Source organism: Musca autumnalis, unplaced genomic scaffold (genome assembly GCF_047663935.1).
Source record: "Musca autumnalis isolate F117 unplaced genomic scaffold, ASM4766393v1 scaffold_5, whole genome shotgun sequence".
NCBI lineage: Eukaryota > Metazoa > Arthropoda > Insecta > Diptera > Muscidae > Musca > Musca autumnalis.
Genome location: NW_027412088.1, coordinates 143,250,191 through 143,269,943, shown reverse-complemented (window position 1 = coordinate 143,269,943; position 19,753 = coordinate 143,250,191). Strand labels below are relative to the sequence as shown.

Sequence of the window (19,753 nt, the reverse complement as noted above, 5' to 3'; positions counted from 1 at the left end):
TTGCTGAAATACTCAGGAAATATCGCCAACATAACTGAGGGGTATTTTGCCACCGTTGAAAATTTTAGGTTGCCTGACCGAGGAATCGAACCCACGACCTTCAGCGTGCAAGGCCCGTTTACATATAAGCGAATTTAATAAACCCATTTGGGTTCAAATGTCAATTTAATTGTACATACGTCAAATAAATCCTCATAAAGAAGGTTAGCCAGGCCAAAAGCTTTTATATAAACAGTTTATTAGATAAAGGTCATGGCCCAAATTGTCCACGCTACGGGTCCAACTAGAGCCATCAAGCCCTAACATCGTACAAGCTAACGCCTCGCTTGTTAGCATCAGATAACAAAGCACTGGAGCATGGTATTATTCAATCTTATCGAGAAAAAAAATCCTCCCAAGGTCTCAGGGGGGAGTGTATCTCGGCCAATATGCGGAAGAAGTTAATACAATCAACGAGAGTTTGGATAGACATGCAGGGTACTCTTCAATCTAATCGAGGATCACGGACGACAAAAAACTTATCGCTGGCGAGAAGGAAGTTGAATTTCAACCGATAGAGAATTTTAACCGTTGCGATCGCCATTATATTTGTAAAGAAGTTCGGAAAAAACTATCCCCACCTTGCTACAAGGAAACTTCCTATCAGTGAAACTTCCACGTCGAGAACACTGTATATGTGGGAACCTCCTGTTCAAGAGGAATGGTGGATCCGAAGGTGAATGTGACCACCGAGATCATCGGATTCCCCTGTTCAGAAGGACAGGAAACCTTTTATACTGGAACCTCTCAACCCCAAGCCTATTTAAGTTGCTGAGGCTATGAAAAGTACTCTACCAAAATGAGAGGATGTCACTGAAAAGGCTGCATAGCAATGTTGTCCAACACAAGGGAGATGCCATTCTCTCACTGGGCGCGTCTTCCCACGTGTCGGGTGGGAAGGGGGTTTTTGGGACATGTTGAATAAGAAATGTTTGAAGGTAACCTCCGACAGACCTGGGCCAATATGTCTCTTCAACCTTGAGGATCTCCTGGACTCTCAGTAAGCTGGGGGGAAGTGACATATAACAAATAGTGATATCTAATAGATACCTGCTTCCCTCTCATCAGCACTCTGTAGATCTGTTGGATCCCCCGTGGACTAAAATGGGATCGGGGTAGTTCCCCTAATAAACAACTAATAAAGGGAATAATAATACGGTGTAGGGCCAAAATAAAGCAGTACGCTGGCGGCAGGCGTTGGTGAAAATACAATCCATGTATCGTCGGGATGAAGTGATTATTATGCGGCTGTTTTAGGTGTACATGCCTTGGCACCAACAGTAATACCTGCTACAAGTGCACCAAATATTAATAATAGAAAAGATAACGAACCGGAGATTTCAAAGTACAACGATTGGTAAACCGGTCTACGGCTGACAGGACCGAAGACAATCTACACGAGTTCCTTAAAACTATTGAAGGTAGATTAGAACAAAAAAGTAAAGAACTTCTCGACCAACTCGAAAGTCTTGTTCAGAAGAGCAGAACCAGGACATACTCCTGGAAGACCATAACTGACGAAGAGCTGAACATCACGGTGATCCCGGCCAAGTCAACTGGGGAAGATGAGAGTGACATAGACTATATCGCCACATGCCGGCAATAAACATATGAGAGGATAGATCTAACAGAGAAGTCAAAGATACATAATGTAATGTATTTTCGCTTATTCTTAGGACGAGTCCTGAATTGGTTTAATGAGGAGGAAGTCTTCTTCATCATCTGCAAGCAGAGGTACATGAGGAAATCTGAGAAAACTTATCTTCATGTACCCAAATGCGAACTTCAGTGGGACAAGATATTCTTTCCAGACCTTGTAGTTGCTCAAACCAAAGCCTCTAAGGAAGCTGGGGTGGCAACCAAAAATGTAGAATTGACGATACCAAATTTTGTTCATGAAAGGGTCTATAGAAGTATCCCCAAGCAAAAGGGTGGAGTCAATATCTGCTCCGAAGCCGAACCAAATTCAGAAGGGAATGAAGAAGAATAAAGAGCAGCCTTTCTCTTATAAAGCGCAATTTCTTTTAGAAATGGTCTACAATAGGGTGCCACCGTGGTGCAATAGTATGTACACCCGCCTTGCACGCAGAAGGTCGTACGTTCGATTCCCCGACTAGGCAACATCAAATTTTCAACGTTGGCAAAATACCCCTCAGTAATGTTGGCGACATTTCCTGAGTATTTCAGCCATGTACAACTTCTCTACAAGTGGTGTCGTAGGACACGCCGTTCGGACTCGGCGATAAACTGTAGGTCCCATATCATTGAGCTAATATGAATCTGGGTGCACTCATTGATATGAGAGGAGTCTCCCTTGTCCCGTATGGGATGTTGTGGAACAATGTTGTTTTTTTCTACAGTAGGACCATTTCTTACAGAAAGGGTCTACAGAAGCAGCCTTTCTTTCAGAAAGGTTCTACAGAAGCACCATTTATTTCAGTAAGGTCTATAGAAGCAACCTTTCTTTCAGAAAGGGTCTATAGAAGCATCTTTTGTTCAAGAAAGGGTCTATAGAAGAACCCTTTGTTCAAGAAAAGGTCTATAGAAGCATCTTTTGTTCAAGAAAGGGTCTATAGAATCACACTTTGTTTCAGAAAAGGTCTATAGAAGCACCCTTTGTTCAAGAAAAGGTCTATAGAATCATCTTTTGTTCAAGAAAGGGTCTATAGAATAACCCTTTGTTTCAGAAAGGGTCTATAGAAGCACCCTTTGTATCAGAAATCGTGTATAGAAGCACCCTTTGTTTCAGAAAGGGTCTATAGAAGCAATCTAAAATACTATGGTGGTTTCTCAGGTGCTTAACCCACCGACCTCATATGCTGCTGCCTTGCCCAGAAAGCCAGGCACTTCCTCTAGAAAAGCCACTTTTAAGGCACATGGACAAATGCACCATAAACCCTACGCCAGACCCACCCCAATGATGCCCGCTGGCGACTTTTGAATGGCAATCATAGACCGAGCTGGCTCCGATGAGAGAAACGCAAAAGTCCCCGGTTGCTAGTCGAAACAGGCCTTGGGTAGATCAGTGTTTCTGGCATAATGGTAAATCAGGGGCCTAATTACGTGATTCGATTCGATCGAGTATTTGCTCGTGAAAAAGATTTCGACACGATAAAAAAGCGGCATGACGAGTTTCGATCGAAATCGTTGATCGAATGTTTCGAGAGTAACCGGTAATCGAACTATGAAAACCTATGTGTACTATAGGGAATATTATGAAGGTAGATGTAAAAAAGGTGTTTTTTGAAAGCAAGAACAAAAACAAAATTATGAATGAAAAATGTAAATATTTGTGGAATTTGTTGAACAATACATTCAATAATAATTTCGGAATGAAGTTGTGCTATGAAAATAAGAAAATTATTAATTCTTGCAAAATCTTTTTGACATTGTTGTAACGGATTGCTGATACATCTACCTTAATAATCCTCTCTCAAAATAAATGAGAGAGCGTTTGGTGGATGTTTTGCATTAGCCTCTCTGAGAGAATATTTCCTTTGGAAACAACGGGGGATGAAATGTTTAAAATGTACTTCCCTTATACAATAAAGGCTATTAATATTAAATATTATTTTTTTCTTTTTTCCAGAAATGCTTATTTTTCAACTTATTTTTTAACGACTGCAAAAGTAATTTTTGGTTAATGATTGCATGCATTTTAATTCTAAATTTATCACAATTTCTCAAAACGACTGCAAAGGACTTTTCCCAATTTCTCTTGTTATATTGTCTAAAAAATGCTGCCAATTATTTACTAACATCGTTTTTCTTCTATAAAACGACAACAAACAACAATTTTTACATTTTAAACAATAAGACAATAAGGAAATCTTTCATTTTATTTGTTTACGATAGGTAATTTGGCCTCGAGAAATTACTCGCAAATTTATGCTCAATTTCTCGATAATTTTACTCGATAACGAATGTTGTCATCCCAACTTTGAGTACTCAGGTAGAAACAACTCGATATCGAATCACATAATTAGGCCCCAGGATGCCCGTCAGTTCGACAGTGCCTACCTTCAAAAGGGCGTCAAGGTCATTAGGTGCTATAGCAAGAAATCGCTAGATTTCCTTGTCAGGGCAGTTTATGTCCTTTGTGAACTTTGGATACCATCCAGAAAGTTGTTTCCAGCATGGGTTCCTCCACCTACAGTGGAAAAGGAGCTCATATTGAGTTACAAAATCCAGATCTCATTACATCTGCTGCTGCCTCTGAACAACTCTTGTCTCTCACGAATTGTGAAGTGACATTGCCTTAATTCTACAAGAATATGGTTTCTGGAGGGGAACAAGGACTTATGTAGTAGTGGAGGACTATCGTGTTCAGCAGTTATTTTAATTGTCGCCGGAAAATAGTATGTTGAAAGGGAAAATACTGAATGGATAAAAGCCATACAATAGTAGTATATGGCACTTCAGCTTTGCCTGGAAAGCGAACCAGATAAGATTCAGGATAATCACTGAAAAACTAAGGAAAAAATTGGCTCTCGGCAACCCAACTATAGTTGGGTTGTCATCCATAACCGACCCATTAAGTAATAAAATACACCTTTAACATTGAAATTGTATCATTTTATTTGTCAAATAAAAAAAAACTCGTCAAAATTCATAGGATATGTTTTTTGAAAAAATAATAATTAAATACCATATAAAGAATGTATAGTACATATTAGATACATACAAATTATTTATACATTTTTTCCGTGTGAGGTACTGCTGAAGTAAGATTAAACAAGGGTGGAATCAGAAGAACATCTTACAAAAGTTTCTACAAAATCCACAATGGATTTCCTGGTTTTCGAATCTATCATTTCTTTCAATTTGAAACTCACTTCATTACATTTGACATTTTTTAAATACTATACTTTTTCAAATATACAAATGTCTACAAATACATCGAAGAGTTTCACTTAATACTAGGTACTTGTAGTTAAATGTGGCGGAGGAATAGGAAAAGGATTGAGTACATACATATTATATAACTAAATACTAATGTTTACAGCTAAGGGTGATCCTTAATTAGTAGAATGGATATTGTTGGAGGGCGGGAGTAACAATGAGATTGCACAACTAAAAGAAATTAGTTAAACAATATTTTTGTTTGCTCTTCACACACAGCAAAAGGATCATCGAAATGGGGGATTTTATGTTTGTTTGTTTTTCTAGTAGCCTCACTTTTAGTGGACGCCATTGGAAACACCATTAGAGTGACCATTCACTTCCACTTTGCCATTGGCGACGGCACAGTTTGCAGTTTTGAGTTTCTTGGTGGGTGGCTCATTGGTAATGCTGGTGAAGTCGAACTGTAAAGAAAGGCAAGGGAAGTAAATTTAGTAAAGTAATAACAATTTTTTGAACTTTTAACGATTACTTCAATTTTTTCCAAACCCTAATACTTTTGCATTTTTAAATCTATATTTGTAGGTTTTATTTCGCAATTTTAATTTCACAATTAACTATGATTTAACACAAATTCAAATCAAAAATATATTATTCGAATTTGTAAATTAATTTTAATTCAATTAATTTACTTTTAACTCAAAAAATTTCAAATTATTCTCCAAAACTTACTCTTTGTTCCAAGGACATGTGGGAGTTGGGTGGCAAACCAATGCAACCGCGTAAAATATTTTCAATGGCAGCACGTTGACGGAACAACGAATTGACCACCTGGGTGCCACGTGGCACCAAGGGAGCCTTGCACAAGTAACTCAGCAAAGACAAGACAGGTTTGAAGGGTACCCATGATGATCCAGCATTGTTGTTATCCTTAATGGTGAGGCGGGAACAGAATTCACCCAAAATTACCAAATCCAAAATTAGAGGCGAAGCCAACAAGGAATCTTCACATGTATTGTGAATTACCAAGGTGTTGTGGCCACCCATCATGATTTCCGAGGTGTATTCATCCATGGCACGTTTGCTGTCACCAACATAGGGTACATATTTGATGACTACCACGTGATCGGGGTGTTCCTTGGGCCCATACAAAACACTGTTGGATTCAACCATGTCATCAACAACGTTGCTCTTGGAGATCTAAAAGAAAAAAGGGAATAAATTATTTACCAAAACACATAGAGATTAGTTTTCACCTACCTCCTTGGATCTGAACTGTTGTGGAGCGGACAAATTCTTGCCATCATTGTTGCCCAAATGATTGTAGCTGACAATGGACACCGGCTTGATACCAGCACCCACCAGGAAATCAACCAACACGGATTTCAATTTTGTCTGGCCCGATTTGAAATCGTCGCCAGCAATAAAGACACCCTTGTGTTCGGCCAACTCAATTAAACCAGGTACAAATGTGTTTTGTGGGGAACCATTAATGTAGGTACAACCTTCAGCAATACTGGCCATGGCGAAGATGGTCGAAGGGGAGATTTCCACTTTGTTGGCCTTCAAGGAAGCCTCCAACTCTTCCATGGTCATATTCAAACCAGGCTTAACATCACTAAAACGTTCTGTATTGGCGGTCCACAAAACAATAACCGTATCCAAATTTTTCTTTGCCTTAAAATCTTGTATATCACGGCGAATCTGTTCAAATTGTTCCATTTTTGTACCCTTAATCAAATTATCAGCACGATCCGATTGATTAGCAGCAATGAAATCAGGATCATAGATGGAGGGTCGGGGTTTCATGGCACTCAAATCTTCATACAATTGATCTTGCAATTGTACATCAAACACCTGGGCCCTCTTCATGGCATCACCAATATTCATGGAACTAATATCCCAACCATCGACAATGATATCGTCGGGATTGACCATAGGAACCAAATCTTTCATGGGTACATAGACATCTTTACCTTCTTCATCGGAACCAATCAGAACGGTGGAGGCTTGGGTAATGGAACCAAACCAATTGGCTTTTTGAATGCCGGTACGTTTGCGCCATTGCAGCTGGCGGCGATTGGCTTCCAGAGCGGCGGTTAAAGTGGATCCATTATTGCCACCCCAGCCGACCAACATCAAACCCAATTTGGGTACACGGCGATCGGTGCGTATTTTCAAATTAGCTGATTCAGGGTAGACCTAAAATAGAAGAAGAAGAAAATAAGATGAATTGGGATTTGTTTTGATATTTTAAAAATAATTAAATTGGGATCAATAATTAATCAATCATTTAAGATATTTTCGATCTTCGTTGATGAACACTCTTCTATAAAAAAGTTCATTGGTGAACATTTTTCTATAGAAAAAGTTCATTGGTGAACATTTTTCTATAGAAAAAGTTCATTGGTGAATATTTTTCTATAGAAAAAGTTCATTGGTGAACATTTTTCTATAGAAAAAGTTCATTGGTGAAAAATTTTCTATAGAAAAAGTTCATTGGTGAAAAATTTTCTATAGAAAAAGTTCATTGGTGAACATTTTTCTATAGAAAAAGTTCATTGGTGAACATTTTTCTAAAGAAAAAGTTCATTGGTGAACATTTTTCTATAGAAAAAGTTCATTGGTGAACATTTTTCTATAGAAAAAGTTCATTGGTGAACATTTTTCTATAGAAAAAGTTCATTGGTGAATATTTTTCTATAGAAAAAGTTCATTGATGAGCATTTTTCTATAGAAAAAGTTCATTGGTGAACATTTTTCTATAGAAAAAGTTCATTGGTGAACATTTTTCTATAGAAAAAGTTCATTGGTGAACATTTTTCTATAGAAAAAGTTCATGGGTGAAAAATTTTCTATAGAAAAATTCATAGGTGAAAATTTTTCTATAGAAAAAGTTCATTGGTGAACATTTTTCTATAGAAAAAGTTCATTGGTAAACATTTTTCTATAGAAAAAGTTCATTGGTGAACATTTTTCTATAGAAAAAGTTCATTGGTGAACATTTTTCTATAGAAAAAGTTCATTGGTGAACATTTTTCTATAGAAAAAGTTCATTGGTGAACATTTTTCTATAGAAAAAGTTCATTGGTGAACATTTTTCTATAGAAAAAGTTCATTGGTGAACATTTTTCTATAGAAAAAGTTCATTGGTGAATATTTTTCTATAGAAAAAGTTCATTGGTGAACATTTTTCTATAGAAAAAGTTCATTGGTGAACATTTTTCTATAGAAAAAGTTCATGGGTGAAAATTTTTCTATAGAAAAATTCATAGGTGAAAATTTTTCTATAGAAAAAGTTCATTGGTGAAAATTTTTCTATAGAAAAAGTTCATTGGTAAACATTTTTCTATAGAAAAAATTTATTGGTGAACATTTTTCTATAGAAAAAGTTCATTGGTGAACATTTTTCTATAGAAAAAGTTCATTGGTGAAAAATTTTCTATAGAAAAATTCATTGGTGAATATTTTTCTATAGAAAAAGTTCATTGGTAAAGATTTTTCTATAAAAAAGGTTCATTGGTGAACATTTTTCTATAGAAAAAGTTCATTGGTGAACATTTTTCTATAGAAAAAGTTCATTGGTGAACATTTTTCTATAGAAAAAGTTCATTGGTGAACATTTTTCTATAGAAAAAGTTCATTGGTGAACATTTTTCTATAGAAAAAGTTCATTGGTGAACATTTTTCTATAGAAAAAGTTCATTGGTGAACATTTTTCTATAGAAAAAGTTCATTGGTGAACATTTTTCTATAGAAAAAGTTCATTGGTGAACATTTTTCTATAGAAAAAGTTCATTGGTGAACATTTTTCTATAGAAAAAGTTCATTGGTGAACATTTTTCTATAGAAAAAGTTCATTGGTGAAAAATGTTCTATAGAAAAATTCATTGGTGAAAATTTTTCTATAGAAAAAGTTCATTGGTGAACAGTTTTCTATAGAAAAATTTCATTGGTGAACATTTTTCTATAGAAAAAGTTCATTTGTGAACATTTTTCTATAGAAAAAGTTCATTGGTGAACATTTTTCTGTAGAAAAAGTTCATTGGTGAACATTTTTCTATAGAAAAAGTTCATTGGTGAAAAATTTTCTATAGAAAAATTCATTGGTGAAAAATTTTCTATAGAAAAATTCATTGGTGAAAATTTTTCTATAGAAAAAGTTCATTGGTGAAAATTTTTCTATAGAAAAAGTTCATTGGTGAACATTTTTCTATAGAAAAATTTCATTGGTGAACATTTTTCTGTAGAAAAAGTTCATTGGTGAACATTTTTCAATAGAAAAAGTTCATTGGTGAACATTTTTCTGTAGAGAATATTTATTCGTGAACCTTTTTCTATGGAAAATCTTCATTGGTGAACATTTTTCTATAGAAAAAGTTAGTTGCTGAATATTTTTCTATAGGAAAAGTTCACCACTTCCACTTTCATAATCCTGTTTCCTGTTTCTTTGTCATTTTTGAATGTAATCTGTTCCCCAGTGTTATTCAACACTTTCATTTGTGCTAAACTTTCAAAATTGGGTTAATCGAAAACCTAAAAATCAAATAATTTCCCCCTAATCATGGTGTAAAATGCGTGCGGTCGGCATTTTATTTATTTTTTTTTTTTTTTTGCTGTGTCTGTGGAGACTTCGGCCTATATCGACAGTTGTCTGTTTGTCAGTTCATTAAACTTTAATGTGTAAAATTTTAATATGTAATAGAAATTGTTGTTGTGATCGCATAGTTTTTTTGATAAATTAAAGCTGCTAATTGATCGCTTAATATGTGCATACTAAATTGATAGACGCCCGGCTAGCTACCGGCAATGAGAAGAAACAACTGTCCAATCAAATTCCTACAGATCAGAGAAGAAGCTATTATGGATGAGTGCGAACATGTTATCCATATTAAATGAAAAAAAAAATCAATCTAAAGGCTATGTTTCTAAGCGTTAAAGTCCAAGATAAAATATTATTCCAAAATTGTTTCCAAATATTCTAATGATATTTGAGGTGGCTAGCGCGGCTACACCGTTGTGAATAAACAATGTAGCCGACAGACTTTGGTCGAATTTTTATATTTTTTTTTTTAGCTCAAGAGAATTCCATTGGGATTTTGTTTATTTTATTTTTTGCAAAAATAAAGCGCGAATTCATAGTATGGGCAAAAAATTAGTGCTGAAATGCAAATATTTTGTTAATATTAAAAAAATAGTTGTTTGCATTATTCATTATGGCCACAGATAAGAAATTAAAAGTAATTACAATTCATGGTGGATATAGCATTTTTATATAAAATGTTTCAGAAAGAAAAAATATAATTTTGGGCAAAAATTGCTGAAAAGTTATGTCTGTTTCAGAACCTGCAGGAATCTACTAATTTTTACTACGATAAAAATATATTATCGAAAAAAAAATAAAAATTTGAAGATTCTTGCAGTTCTGGAACAGAGCAATAATTTATAACCCGACTTTAATAGCATTTTTTATTTAAGTTTAATTTTATTGAGCCTCCTTTTTTGAACAAAAAGAAACATATAATTTTATAATAATCTGTACTCATTATTACCACAGTTACATAAGAAAAACAACGGCACTTTTATATTTCGAAAATACTGATTTCTTAATTTTTACTAGTCAGTCTATTATTAAAGTAGATTAGCATTCACCCACTTTTGTACCCCCTAAAGAATACCAATTACTTAGATTAGATTGCTTAGGTAGATACATGTATCTCTACGTGGTACTCTTTCGTTATGCGAATGTCATGGTGATATGTCAACAAAGAACGAAACTAAAATAAATACCAAACTAATTAACTAAATAATTTGTAGATAATAAATATTAGTACAATTAAATTGGAAAATGAAGGCACATTGGGCGATACCGTATGAACGCAGCAAAAATTTGGATCCAGTAGTCATTACGTAACCCATTACAAAGTAATGTAAACAAGCTTATTTTCCCATTACAAGTAATCTGAAAAGTAATGGGATACTTCTTAAAAAAATTACAAGGCAAACCTACTTACTTTGCTCCTCACTAAGTAATGAGGACGGTGGCACAGTGACTGTGTGTCCGACTATAAAACCTAGGGTTGTGTGTTCAACGCTCACTGTCGGCACGCGAGTTTTTTTTAATTAAAAAATAAGGGTTCGTATTGCACATGTGCACTGCACATTTAAGTTCTTAAGCAATCCTTAATGTTTGTGTGCGTGGCATAGTATGTACCCTGTAGGAAGTGTGGGGTTATGTGTTGACATGTCGCCACTTTGTCTACTAATATGGTGACAAAGTCAACACTTTGTCACCAGGTTGTCAACTATTGATACCTTTACCTTAATAAGAAGAAGCATTGTGTATATTGACAGATGATAGCCCAACGAAGCATCTTTTTTTTAATTTTCTTAATTGTTTGGCGTAAAATAATTTTTGCGGTTGGTGAAAAAAGTGTTTTTGTAAAAATCAATAAAATATCGTGAAAACTTAAAGCATATAATTTCAATAACAAGTATGAGCAAAAGAAAATATAAAAGACAAGTGAAAAATAAACAATTCTATAGCAAAGTAAGAATTCTGAGGCGACTAACAACATTTGTGGTGAAATTTCGACAATTAGACATTATGTGGAACCTTTAGAGAAGATTGTGGAGCCTGATGTATATATTGTCCCGTCTCGGTGGAAATGATGAATGCAACTAAACATAATAATGAATTACAATGTTGAAGAATTTGGCAAAAATCGATTGTGAGATTTTTCCAATGTTATACAGCTGTAATAGGCAAGCAAATTTAAGGACATATTTTTTTATTTATGTTTATTTATACATGTTTATTCTTTTCAATTCCTAGATGTTATATCAACATTCAGCGAATCGCCTGATAAAACGTTAAGTGCAACAGAAGAAGAACTATTTTAAGCAGACAAGTCATTGGTGCGACTTGGCCAAGAAAATAAAACGAAAACGTTTTTTATTATTTATATGTTAAAATGTTTAAGCAGCCTTGAAAACATTGTCTTTATTTACTAATTTTTACCATGGTATAAGTAAAGAGGTAGATTTAAATGAAAAAAGTCTATAGAACCCTTGTTTTTCTTGAATTCCTAAAACTTCAAAATAAAAGCAACAAGTGGGTTTGTTTACAGTGCATTTTTTGGGCATTTTATAAGAAACGCGAAAAATGAATGAAGAGTTAAGTTTTCTCCACATAATCGAGTTGTGAATATGATAAACTGATTGCTTCAATGCAAATCTCACCAATTTCTTCCATACAAATGGTCTAAAAACAATTTTAAAAATCATTGAATTCGATTGTTTTTAAAATTGTTTGGCATATTATTCAAACATTACACACACATACACAGTTTGTTTATATTGTTTTGAAGTTTTAGGCATACTCGAATGAAAAAATTTAAATTGACAAAAAGCTTTGTCTAACCTTTCTTATTAAACCATGAATTTTTACTTATGTGGAATCTTTGGCTCAGCCATTTAAAAAGATAAAAATACTGTAATACGCAATTTGTACATCTTTAGCATTTTCAATATTATTTGTTTTATTCTTAAATGAAATATAGTATTTAAACAAATGTGTAGCTTCATCTTCTTATTAAACGTACTATATAGCAGTTTTATCTATGAAAAGTTCCAAATAAGCTAAAAAAATTAGTGTTGAAAATCTGGTACTATTGACTCACTACCTCCAATGTCTATACTGACTCTCTACCTCCATTGTCTATACTGACTCACTACCTCCAATGTCTATACTGACTTACTACCTCCAATGTCTATATTGACTTACTACCTCCAATGTCTATACTGACTCACTACCTCCAATGTCAACACATGGTTCCTCAGGAACTACTGACTTACTATTGACATACTAGTTCCATTGTCAGTACTGACTTTCGAATGACACGTTCATACAAAATGTCTATAGGAAATTACATTAGTTGTCTACACTTTGTCAGTAGTACTGTTGACAATGTCAGTAGTAAGTCAGTATAGATTCACTATTGACATTTCCTACAGGGTAGTGTCTTTGGCTAGAAATCAGAGGGTTCGTGTGTTCAACTCGCACAGCAAGCGAAATAAAATAGAGTAAAATAAAAGTAAGAAGTGTGATGAAAATAAAAAAAAAATTCTCTACATCAACTGTTCTAAAAATAGAATTTTTTCACCTTACTTTTCAACTTCTAGTGGCCACAGAATAACTAGTTTTTCTAGTGGTCATAAAATAACTACAAACTGAGTGCGACATGCCCTTGTAAAAATAATGGGGAAGAAAGGGGGTTTGCGAGTAGTTACGGCTGCCAAAAATCCCTTACAAAACCCATGATTTTGGGAGGACTTTTTTTTGCTGGGAAATATGAATTTGCGAAACAACAAAAAAGTATCAGATTACTCAATCCCACGGCGAACGGCCTATGGATCTTAGAACGTTGACGCGTTAGGCATTGTTGAGTTCACAACTTAATATGTTTCTTCATGTTTGGCCATATGAAGTGCTGTTGTATTAGTTTCGTCGAAGCTATTGTCCAATGAGTCAAACACGAATTTTCGCATATTTTATGGGATGAAATTCTCGAGCATTTTCCTTAGAAATCTTACAGTAAAAAGGTAGAGTTTCTGGTGATGTCTGGACCAATTTCAGAGTTATCGATGATAATTCGGTATTCTTTAATAGAGACTGTCAGTTTCTTAAGAATTCATCTACCTTTCATTCATTCATTCCATCCATATGCCATAAGCCACCTATTGAAGATTTTCTTTTAAATTTAAGTTCATGAGTACCGAGCGGCATATGCATGTCTTTTTGTTAAGATGTGTAACATCATTGCCACAATATTTGCAATATTTCACAATAATTCTAATAACAACAAATACTGGGTATTTATTGCTTATTTAAAAATACCTACATACATATGTATGTATAAGCTAATTTTGTTTTGTATCCCTAAATACCTACAGTGTTGATCAAACTTATTTCTCATTCTACGTTTTTTCCCCAATTCTTTATCGCAATAAACCCAAAATGTCAATGGCCCTTGTGACGGAACAAAAATTCCATTAGTCCCCATTGCAAATTTTGACATTTTATTCCAAATATTTTTTGTGCCACACTGTATTTTCGCATCAAATGTAAACAACCCATTCTAACAAACGTCATATTTTATTATAGGTACATAGACATAACGTAATCTTTCTCTTATATGGATTTAAAGAATATACTTTTCTTATTTTTTCACGATTTCCCTTTCCTCTTCAATGAAGAACAAAACGAATGCATTAATGCAATCATTATATTTTAATGACTGTTTACATTAACGCCAGCTGTTTGTATATCAGCCAAGATCACCCATATACGTTAACGTGACTACAACAACAACATATGTTCTCCTTTTTTCTCATTTGCCGTGGTTTAGCAAAGGAATGGCTCGCTCAGAGAGACTAATGAACAAAATATTTTGAGCATCAATGGTATATGCCCCCATTAAATATCTAACAACAAGTGAAAAGAGCAACAACAACAACAAAAGACGCCATTACCGACAGTTAACGAAGCCGACGCCAGCAACCTCAACCCAGACCTAGTAACACGAATGGATGGATTATGTAACCTTGAACATGAACTACAAAAACATATCATTAAGAATATAATTACAACAACAACAACAGAAAACACTTGCCACCTTTCCTTCCAATGAGAGAGAGCGTAAATGTGGGGAAGTGGGTGATGAGAAACAAATGTTTTCTCTCTCAATATTGTTTTGTTTATTTCTCTGATGGGCTGATGGCATGGTAGAACAATATAAGGTAACAGCAAAACATCTGATTGAACTGGGCTGTAATGTTAGTGTCAAATTCCATACGACATTTTATATCAGAGTGAGGCAGAGAACATTTTTGGGTCTCTCTTGTGCTCTCAATGAGCGTAAATTTGTTGTTGTTCACAACGTGTTAGCATCTACACAGGCTGTGAGCGATAACAAATTTACGCTCACTTAGAGCAAATGGGCTCTCTTGTGAGTCACAATGCCTCCTCCTGTTTTATATTATTTCTATTTCCTATGTATATTAGGGACATATATTTTTTGAGGAAAAAATATATTTCCCGTAAAGGCTTCTTCATATCGACCTCTTCCATGTCCGAACTACGTGCGCACTAGGGTTATGACTTTTTGACATTTTTCCTCAAAAATGATTTCCTGTAGCAGGGATGAATGAACTTTTGCCTATTAATCACTTTGCTATCGTTTATTCCATTGAAATATAAAAAAAGTTCACGCACAAATCGATTTTAAAAAAATAATTTTTTGAAAAAATATATGAAATGAAAAAAAACATTTTTTCAAAAAATTATTTTTTTTGCACGAATGAATAAATATAATGCCATGTTCATACCAGCATTTGAATCACGTCGTTCGTTCTCATAATTACGTACACGAATTAACCCGTTCATACGACATGTTACACAATTCATAGCAACATGATTCATATTTTCATACTTTTTATTTTCTGATTTTAAAGAAAGTTTCGTCCAAAAGACGACTAAAATTTATTGATATGAACTGAAAAACTATTTGTCCTTTTTTCAGATATCTATTTAATATTTAATTACATTATTTTCATTCATCTTTTCTATTTTTTTTTCACAATTCTGGTGTTTTCAGCAAATAAAAATATTTTTCTAATTTCAAAATGAACGAGAGAGAGACCTGCCAAAATAACTTTTTGGTATACAGACTTTCTGGCAGGCATTTGATTTTTGTTCCTAAATTTGTACTCGAATTTGAAACGATGGACAAGAAATGCAACTACAATAAACGAAAAGAGAAAATTTGCTATGATTTGAAAGTATATTAGTCCTTGAACCGTTTACTTTTCATTCAGGTTTTGCAGTTTTTCTAAAAATTTTTGGGTTTTTAATAAATTTTAAATTTTATATTTTTCCTGTCATAATTCATTTATTTCGATAAATTCTCTCATTTGTTAGAGATGGGACATATTTTATCGTCGTTCTGAGAGTAATTTAAATCGAACAAAGTACACAAATCGTTGTTCGTTCTCAAAATTTTGTATGGGAAATGAAGTAATTATATCGTAATTTGGGTTCGAACAACGAATAGAGAACGAATTACCGTCAGTCTGAACATGGCATAAGCCTACTAATAACTGTAATAACGTTTATTTCATTCAAATATTAAAAAGTCGCGAAAAAAGTCACTTTGAAAAAAATTTAAATTTTTTGTTTTTTGTTAAAAAATTGTATTTTTGAATAAAAGCGTTTACGACATTTTTACGATTCTCAGAATTGATGCAAAATAGTGAGGAATAAATTTTATGTCATTTTAAATTTCTCATGTGGCTCTAAAGTTTATTTTCAATTATATATCTGTTTTCAGAGACTTCAACAAATTTTCCATAATTTTGATAAATTCAAATTTTAAAATCATTTTGTGCGTGAGGTTTTTTCACCGAATCACCTTATAATTAAGATTTTATGTAATCTTATGGCAAAACTCATCACGCTATGATACAGGGATATGAGGTTGTAAAAAAGTCACTAGGGTTATGACTAACACTATAACACCGCTTATAGAGGCGGTACAACAAAAAAAAAAAAAAATAAAGCCCTAATAGACATGTGCTTTTTGATTTCAAAAACAAAAATTTGAAACAGCTTCTCCTTTTTCAATGAATTTTTAGCGACCCCAAACATTTTTGCAAGTACCTATTATACTTTCTGTGAGAAATTAGCCATTTAGTAATGATATGGATACTTTCAAATTGAAAATGTGACGAATTTTCACTCACGTTTTTTCAAAATATTCCATCAAATTTAAAAAAAATTTTAGTTTTATAAATTCCAATCATTTATAGACATTTCCAAGGCCTACAGAAAGTCGGCCATTCAGAGTTCTGTTAACAACTTTTGACAACAAACATAATAGATTTTACATTATTGTGATTTGAATTTATTTGTATTTTAAATGACAATAATGTTTTTGACAACAAACATAACAATCAGGTGGGCTTAGTGTCCGACTGTATAGACTGTGGACATTTCCTTGTTTTGTTTACATGTACCGGTGACACTAACATTACAAACAAAAATAAATTTCTATGTGGTTGTTGTTGAGTTCTATTTGTTGTAGTATTTACTCTACCTTCTTTGTTCTACCATGGGCTGATGGGGAGAAATGTCTTCACGTCATTAAATTACACATTGGGACCCATTGATGCTAAAAAAAACGTGTGTTGCTGTTGTTGGTAAGAGATATTTTAGCCTTTGCGCTTGTCAGTGACAGATACTTATAAGAATATACATACATATACCCTATCCGTGAATTGTTGTCACGAAAATGACAGAATTTCGAAAATAAATGGGAACAAAATACGTACTTCATTCCAATTATGTGCCGCCAAGTAGTCTCCACAAAAAAATATTTGCAAAGTACTTACAAACGCATGCCCGTTACAGTAGAGAACATGGACATGTTTGACGTTTGTGAGAACAATACTACATTTGAATGAAATCGATTGTGGGTGGTTTGAATTTCCATTGGAAAATGCTATATTCCCGGTTTTCCTTGTTTATGTTTAGTTACATTCCTTTGTTCTCGAAAGGTCGGTGGTGATGACCAAAAACATGACCTTTTTTCAGATTTCTAGAATGAATAGGAAAACAATGTAAAACATGGAATACATGGAATTTACCTGCTTTTCTAGCCATTGTTGTTTCCTTTGGCTTGTAACTATTTTCATTAGTTTCTAATGTAAAAAACAAATTGGGGGTAAACTGATATCTAACAAGTTGAATTGGAATCCGGTGTAATTTCGTTTGTTTTTGTTTACGTCATTATGATGGATGGAATTTTGGGTCTTATGGGATTATAATTCCCAGAGATAATACCGAATAATGTTCATATGCCTATACATATGTACATTGTAGAAAGAACAATAAATCATCCCAGAAATAAAAACATTCGAGAGTTTTCGAATCAGCTGTTAGGTTTTACATACAAATGCACATTATCTTACATACCCCAACATTTTTTAAAGTGGGAACGCAAGTACAATTTATACAAATTAATGAATTCGACTCGAATTCAAATTCTATCGAACTACATACAACCATACTTTGTTTTTTTTTTTTTTTTTATCAAACTAATGGCCTGTTTAGTGAAGCAGGTCATACAATAAAAGGAGTTTGGTAGTAAGTAACTTGAACGAATTTGAATTCGAATCGTCTAAGAGAAGCCGGCCATAATAGTAATAGTGCGGTTACACTAGAGTTTTTTTGCCGGGTTAACCTACTTCGAGAGGATTTAATTGACGTTTGCGCTATGGAATTAACATTTGAAATCCATTGCTTAAACGTCAAATGAAATCCAATGGATTTCTGATAAGTTTTCATTTGACGTATACGCAAAGGAATTGACAGTAAACCAAGCATAATTCTATTTAAGTTTGTTCAGGAATATTCTTGTATTATGTTGACATCCCAGGCAAAATTTCATTGGAATTTTTGCATTGTTTCCAATGAAGTGATGAAAGATCTTCAGCATTGGAACGAATTCACTGAATGAAAAAAAGAATTCGTGAAACATCCGATCTTTTCTTCAGCATTAGAACTTGCTCCAAAAATGCCAAGGCCAAGTCTGTCTGGTTACCCTAACACTTGTAACAATTTGTACCAATTGTTGGAAGTCGTTTGTTAACACAAAAAGCCAGCAAAAGAGAGCGAATCGAGAGGGACATGATGACAGTTCTTTTACTGAGAGTTTGCAAATTCTTGCTGGACAAATTTCCTTTAGCAAGCACTTGTAACTCTTCTTCTTCTTGAAAACAATCAATCATCTGTTTTTAATTTTTCGTTGATTTATGTTTGTGAAATTAAAAAATATTTTATTGTGGAAATAACAAGCCTACATGTGTTGTTTGTTTGGAGAACAAAGTTGCAATGTGGAAAAATTCCTTTTTTGGGTCATTTTCTTTTTTATTTTACAACACTTTTGCTTCATTTTTTCCTTTATTGGCGGACAAATTGTTCTGTTTTGGCAAGTCAGCTGATTGATTGCTTGCTGGTTTTTGCTGGGAAGGTGTCTGTTTACTTTTTACAATTTTCTTGCAAAAGTGAATAAAAATTACTTACTCTCTGAGAAAGTTCTTGATGGGAAAGTAACCAGACAGACCTAATAAATGAAACATCGTATCTTTTCTCCAATATTTGAAGCAATTCGATGAATGCTAAATACAATAGGTCTGTACGATAACCCAAAAGTTTGTAGAAATTTGCACAAACTTTTACAAAATGCTGTTCGATAACAAACTTGTAAAGTAAAAGAGAGCGAATTTGGAGACAGTAGTGAGAGAATTTTGGAGAGCTTTGGAGAGTTTTGTTTACAAGTTTTTGCAAGGAAAATTTTTCTTGTAAGAACTTGCAAGTTTGATCAGCTGATTTAAATTCGAATGTTTCGTGGCGGACTTCTTGGCAAAAACATAAACGACGTACGTTTGGTTATTAAAATAAATAGAAATAACGATAATGTAAATAAAATAACTTATTTTGTATTTTGTGGTGACAACTTTTTATTTTATTATTTATTTATTTAATCTTTCCGCCAACTTCTTCTTCAAATCACCTGACTTCTTGCAATTTTTTGCAAATTGCTGTTCGATAACAATCTGCAAATTTTTAGCTTCGAGAGAGTAAAATTGGTGGAGAGACGTTACTGAGAACTTGCTGAGTACTTGCAAGTACTTTTCACTTGCGAAGTTATCGTACAGACCTAATTTCAATAAGAATAACTAGATATGGGAAATGGGTAAATACCCAAATGGTAAGTAACCATTAAAATGGGTAAATTGGGTACAAATGGGT

The 19,753-nt window shown here is 33.8% G+C and overlaps 1 protein-coding gene across 10 annotated transcripts in view; it reads right to left on the bottom strand.

Moving 5' to 3' along the window:
- Positions 1 to 4,592: 4,592 nt before the first annotated feature.
- Inos (Inositol-3-phosphate synthase) overlaps positions 4,593 to 19,753 on the bottom strand; it is a 34,444-nt gene continuing 19,283 nt past the window's right edge. For all 10 annotated transcript variants that reach the window (XM_073990427.1, XM_073990428.1, XM_073990436.1 and 7 more), the window contains 3 exons: positions 6,142 to 7,083; positions 5,614 to 6,081; positions 4,593 to 5,345 (listed from right to left, as the gene is read on the bottom strand). In XM_073990427.1, coding sequence (XP_073846528.1) covers positions 5,220 to 5,345; positions 5,614 to 6,081; positions 6,142 to 7,083 — 1,536 coding nt within the window. In that variant the 3' untranslated portion in view covers positions 4,593 to 5,219. The remainder of the gene's footprint in view (positions 5,346 to 5,613; positions 6,082 to 6,141; positions 7,084 to 19,753) is intronic.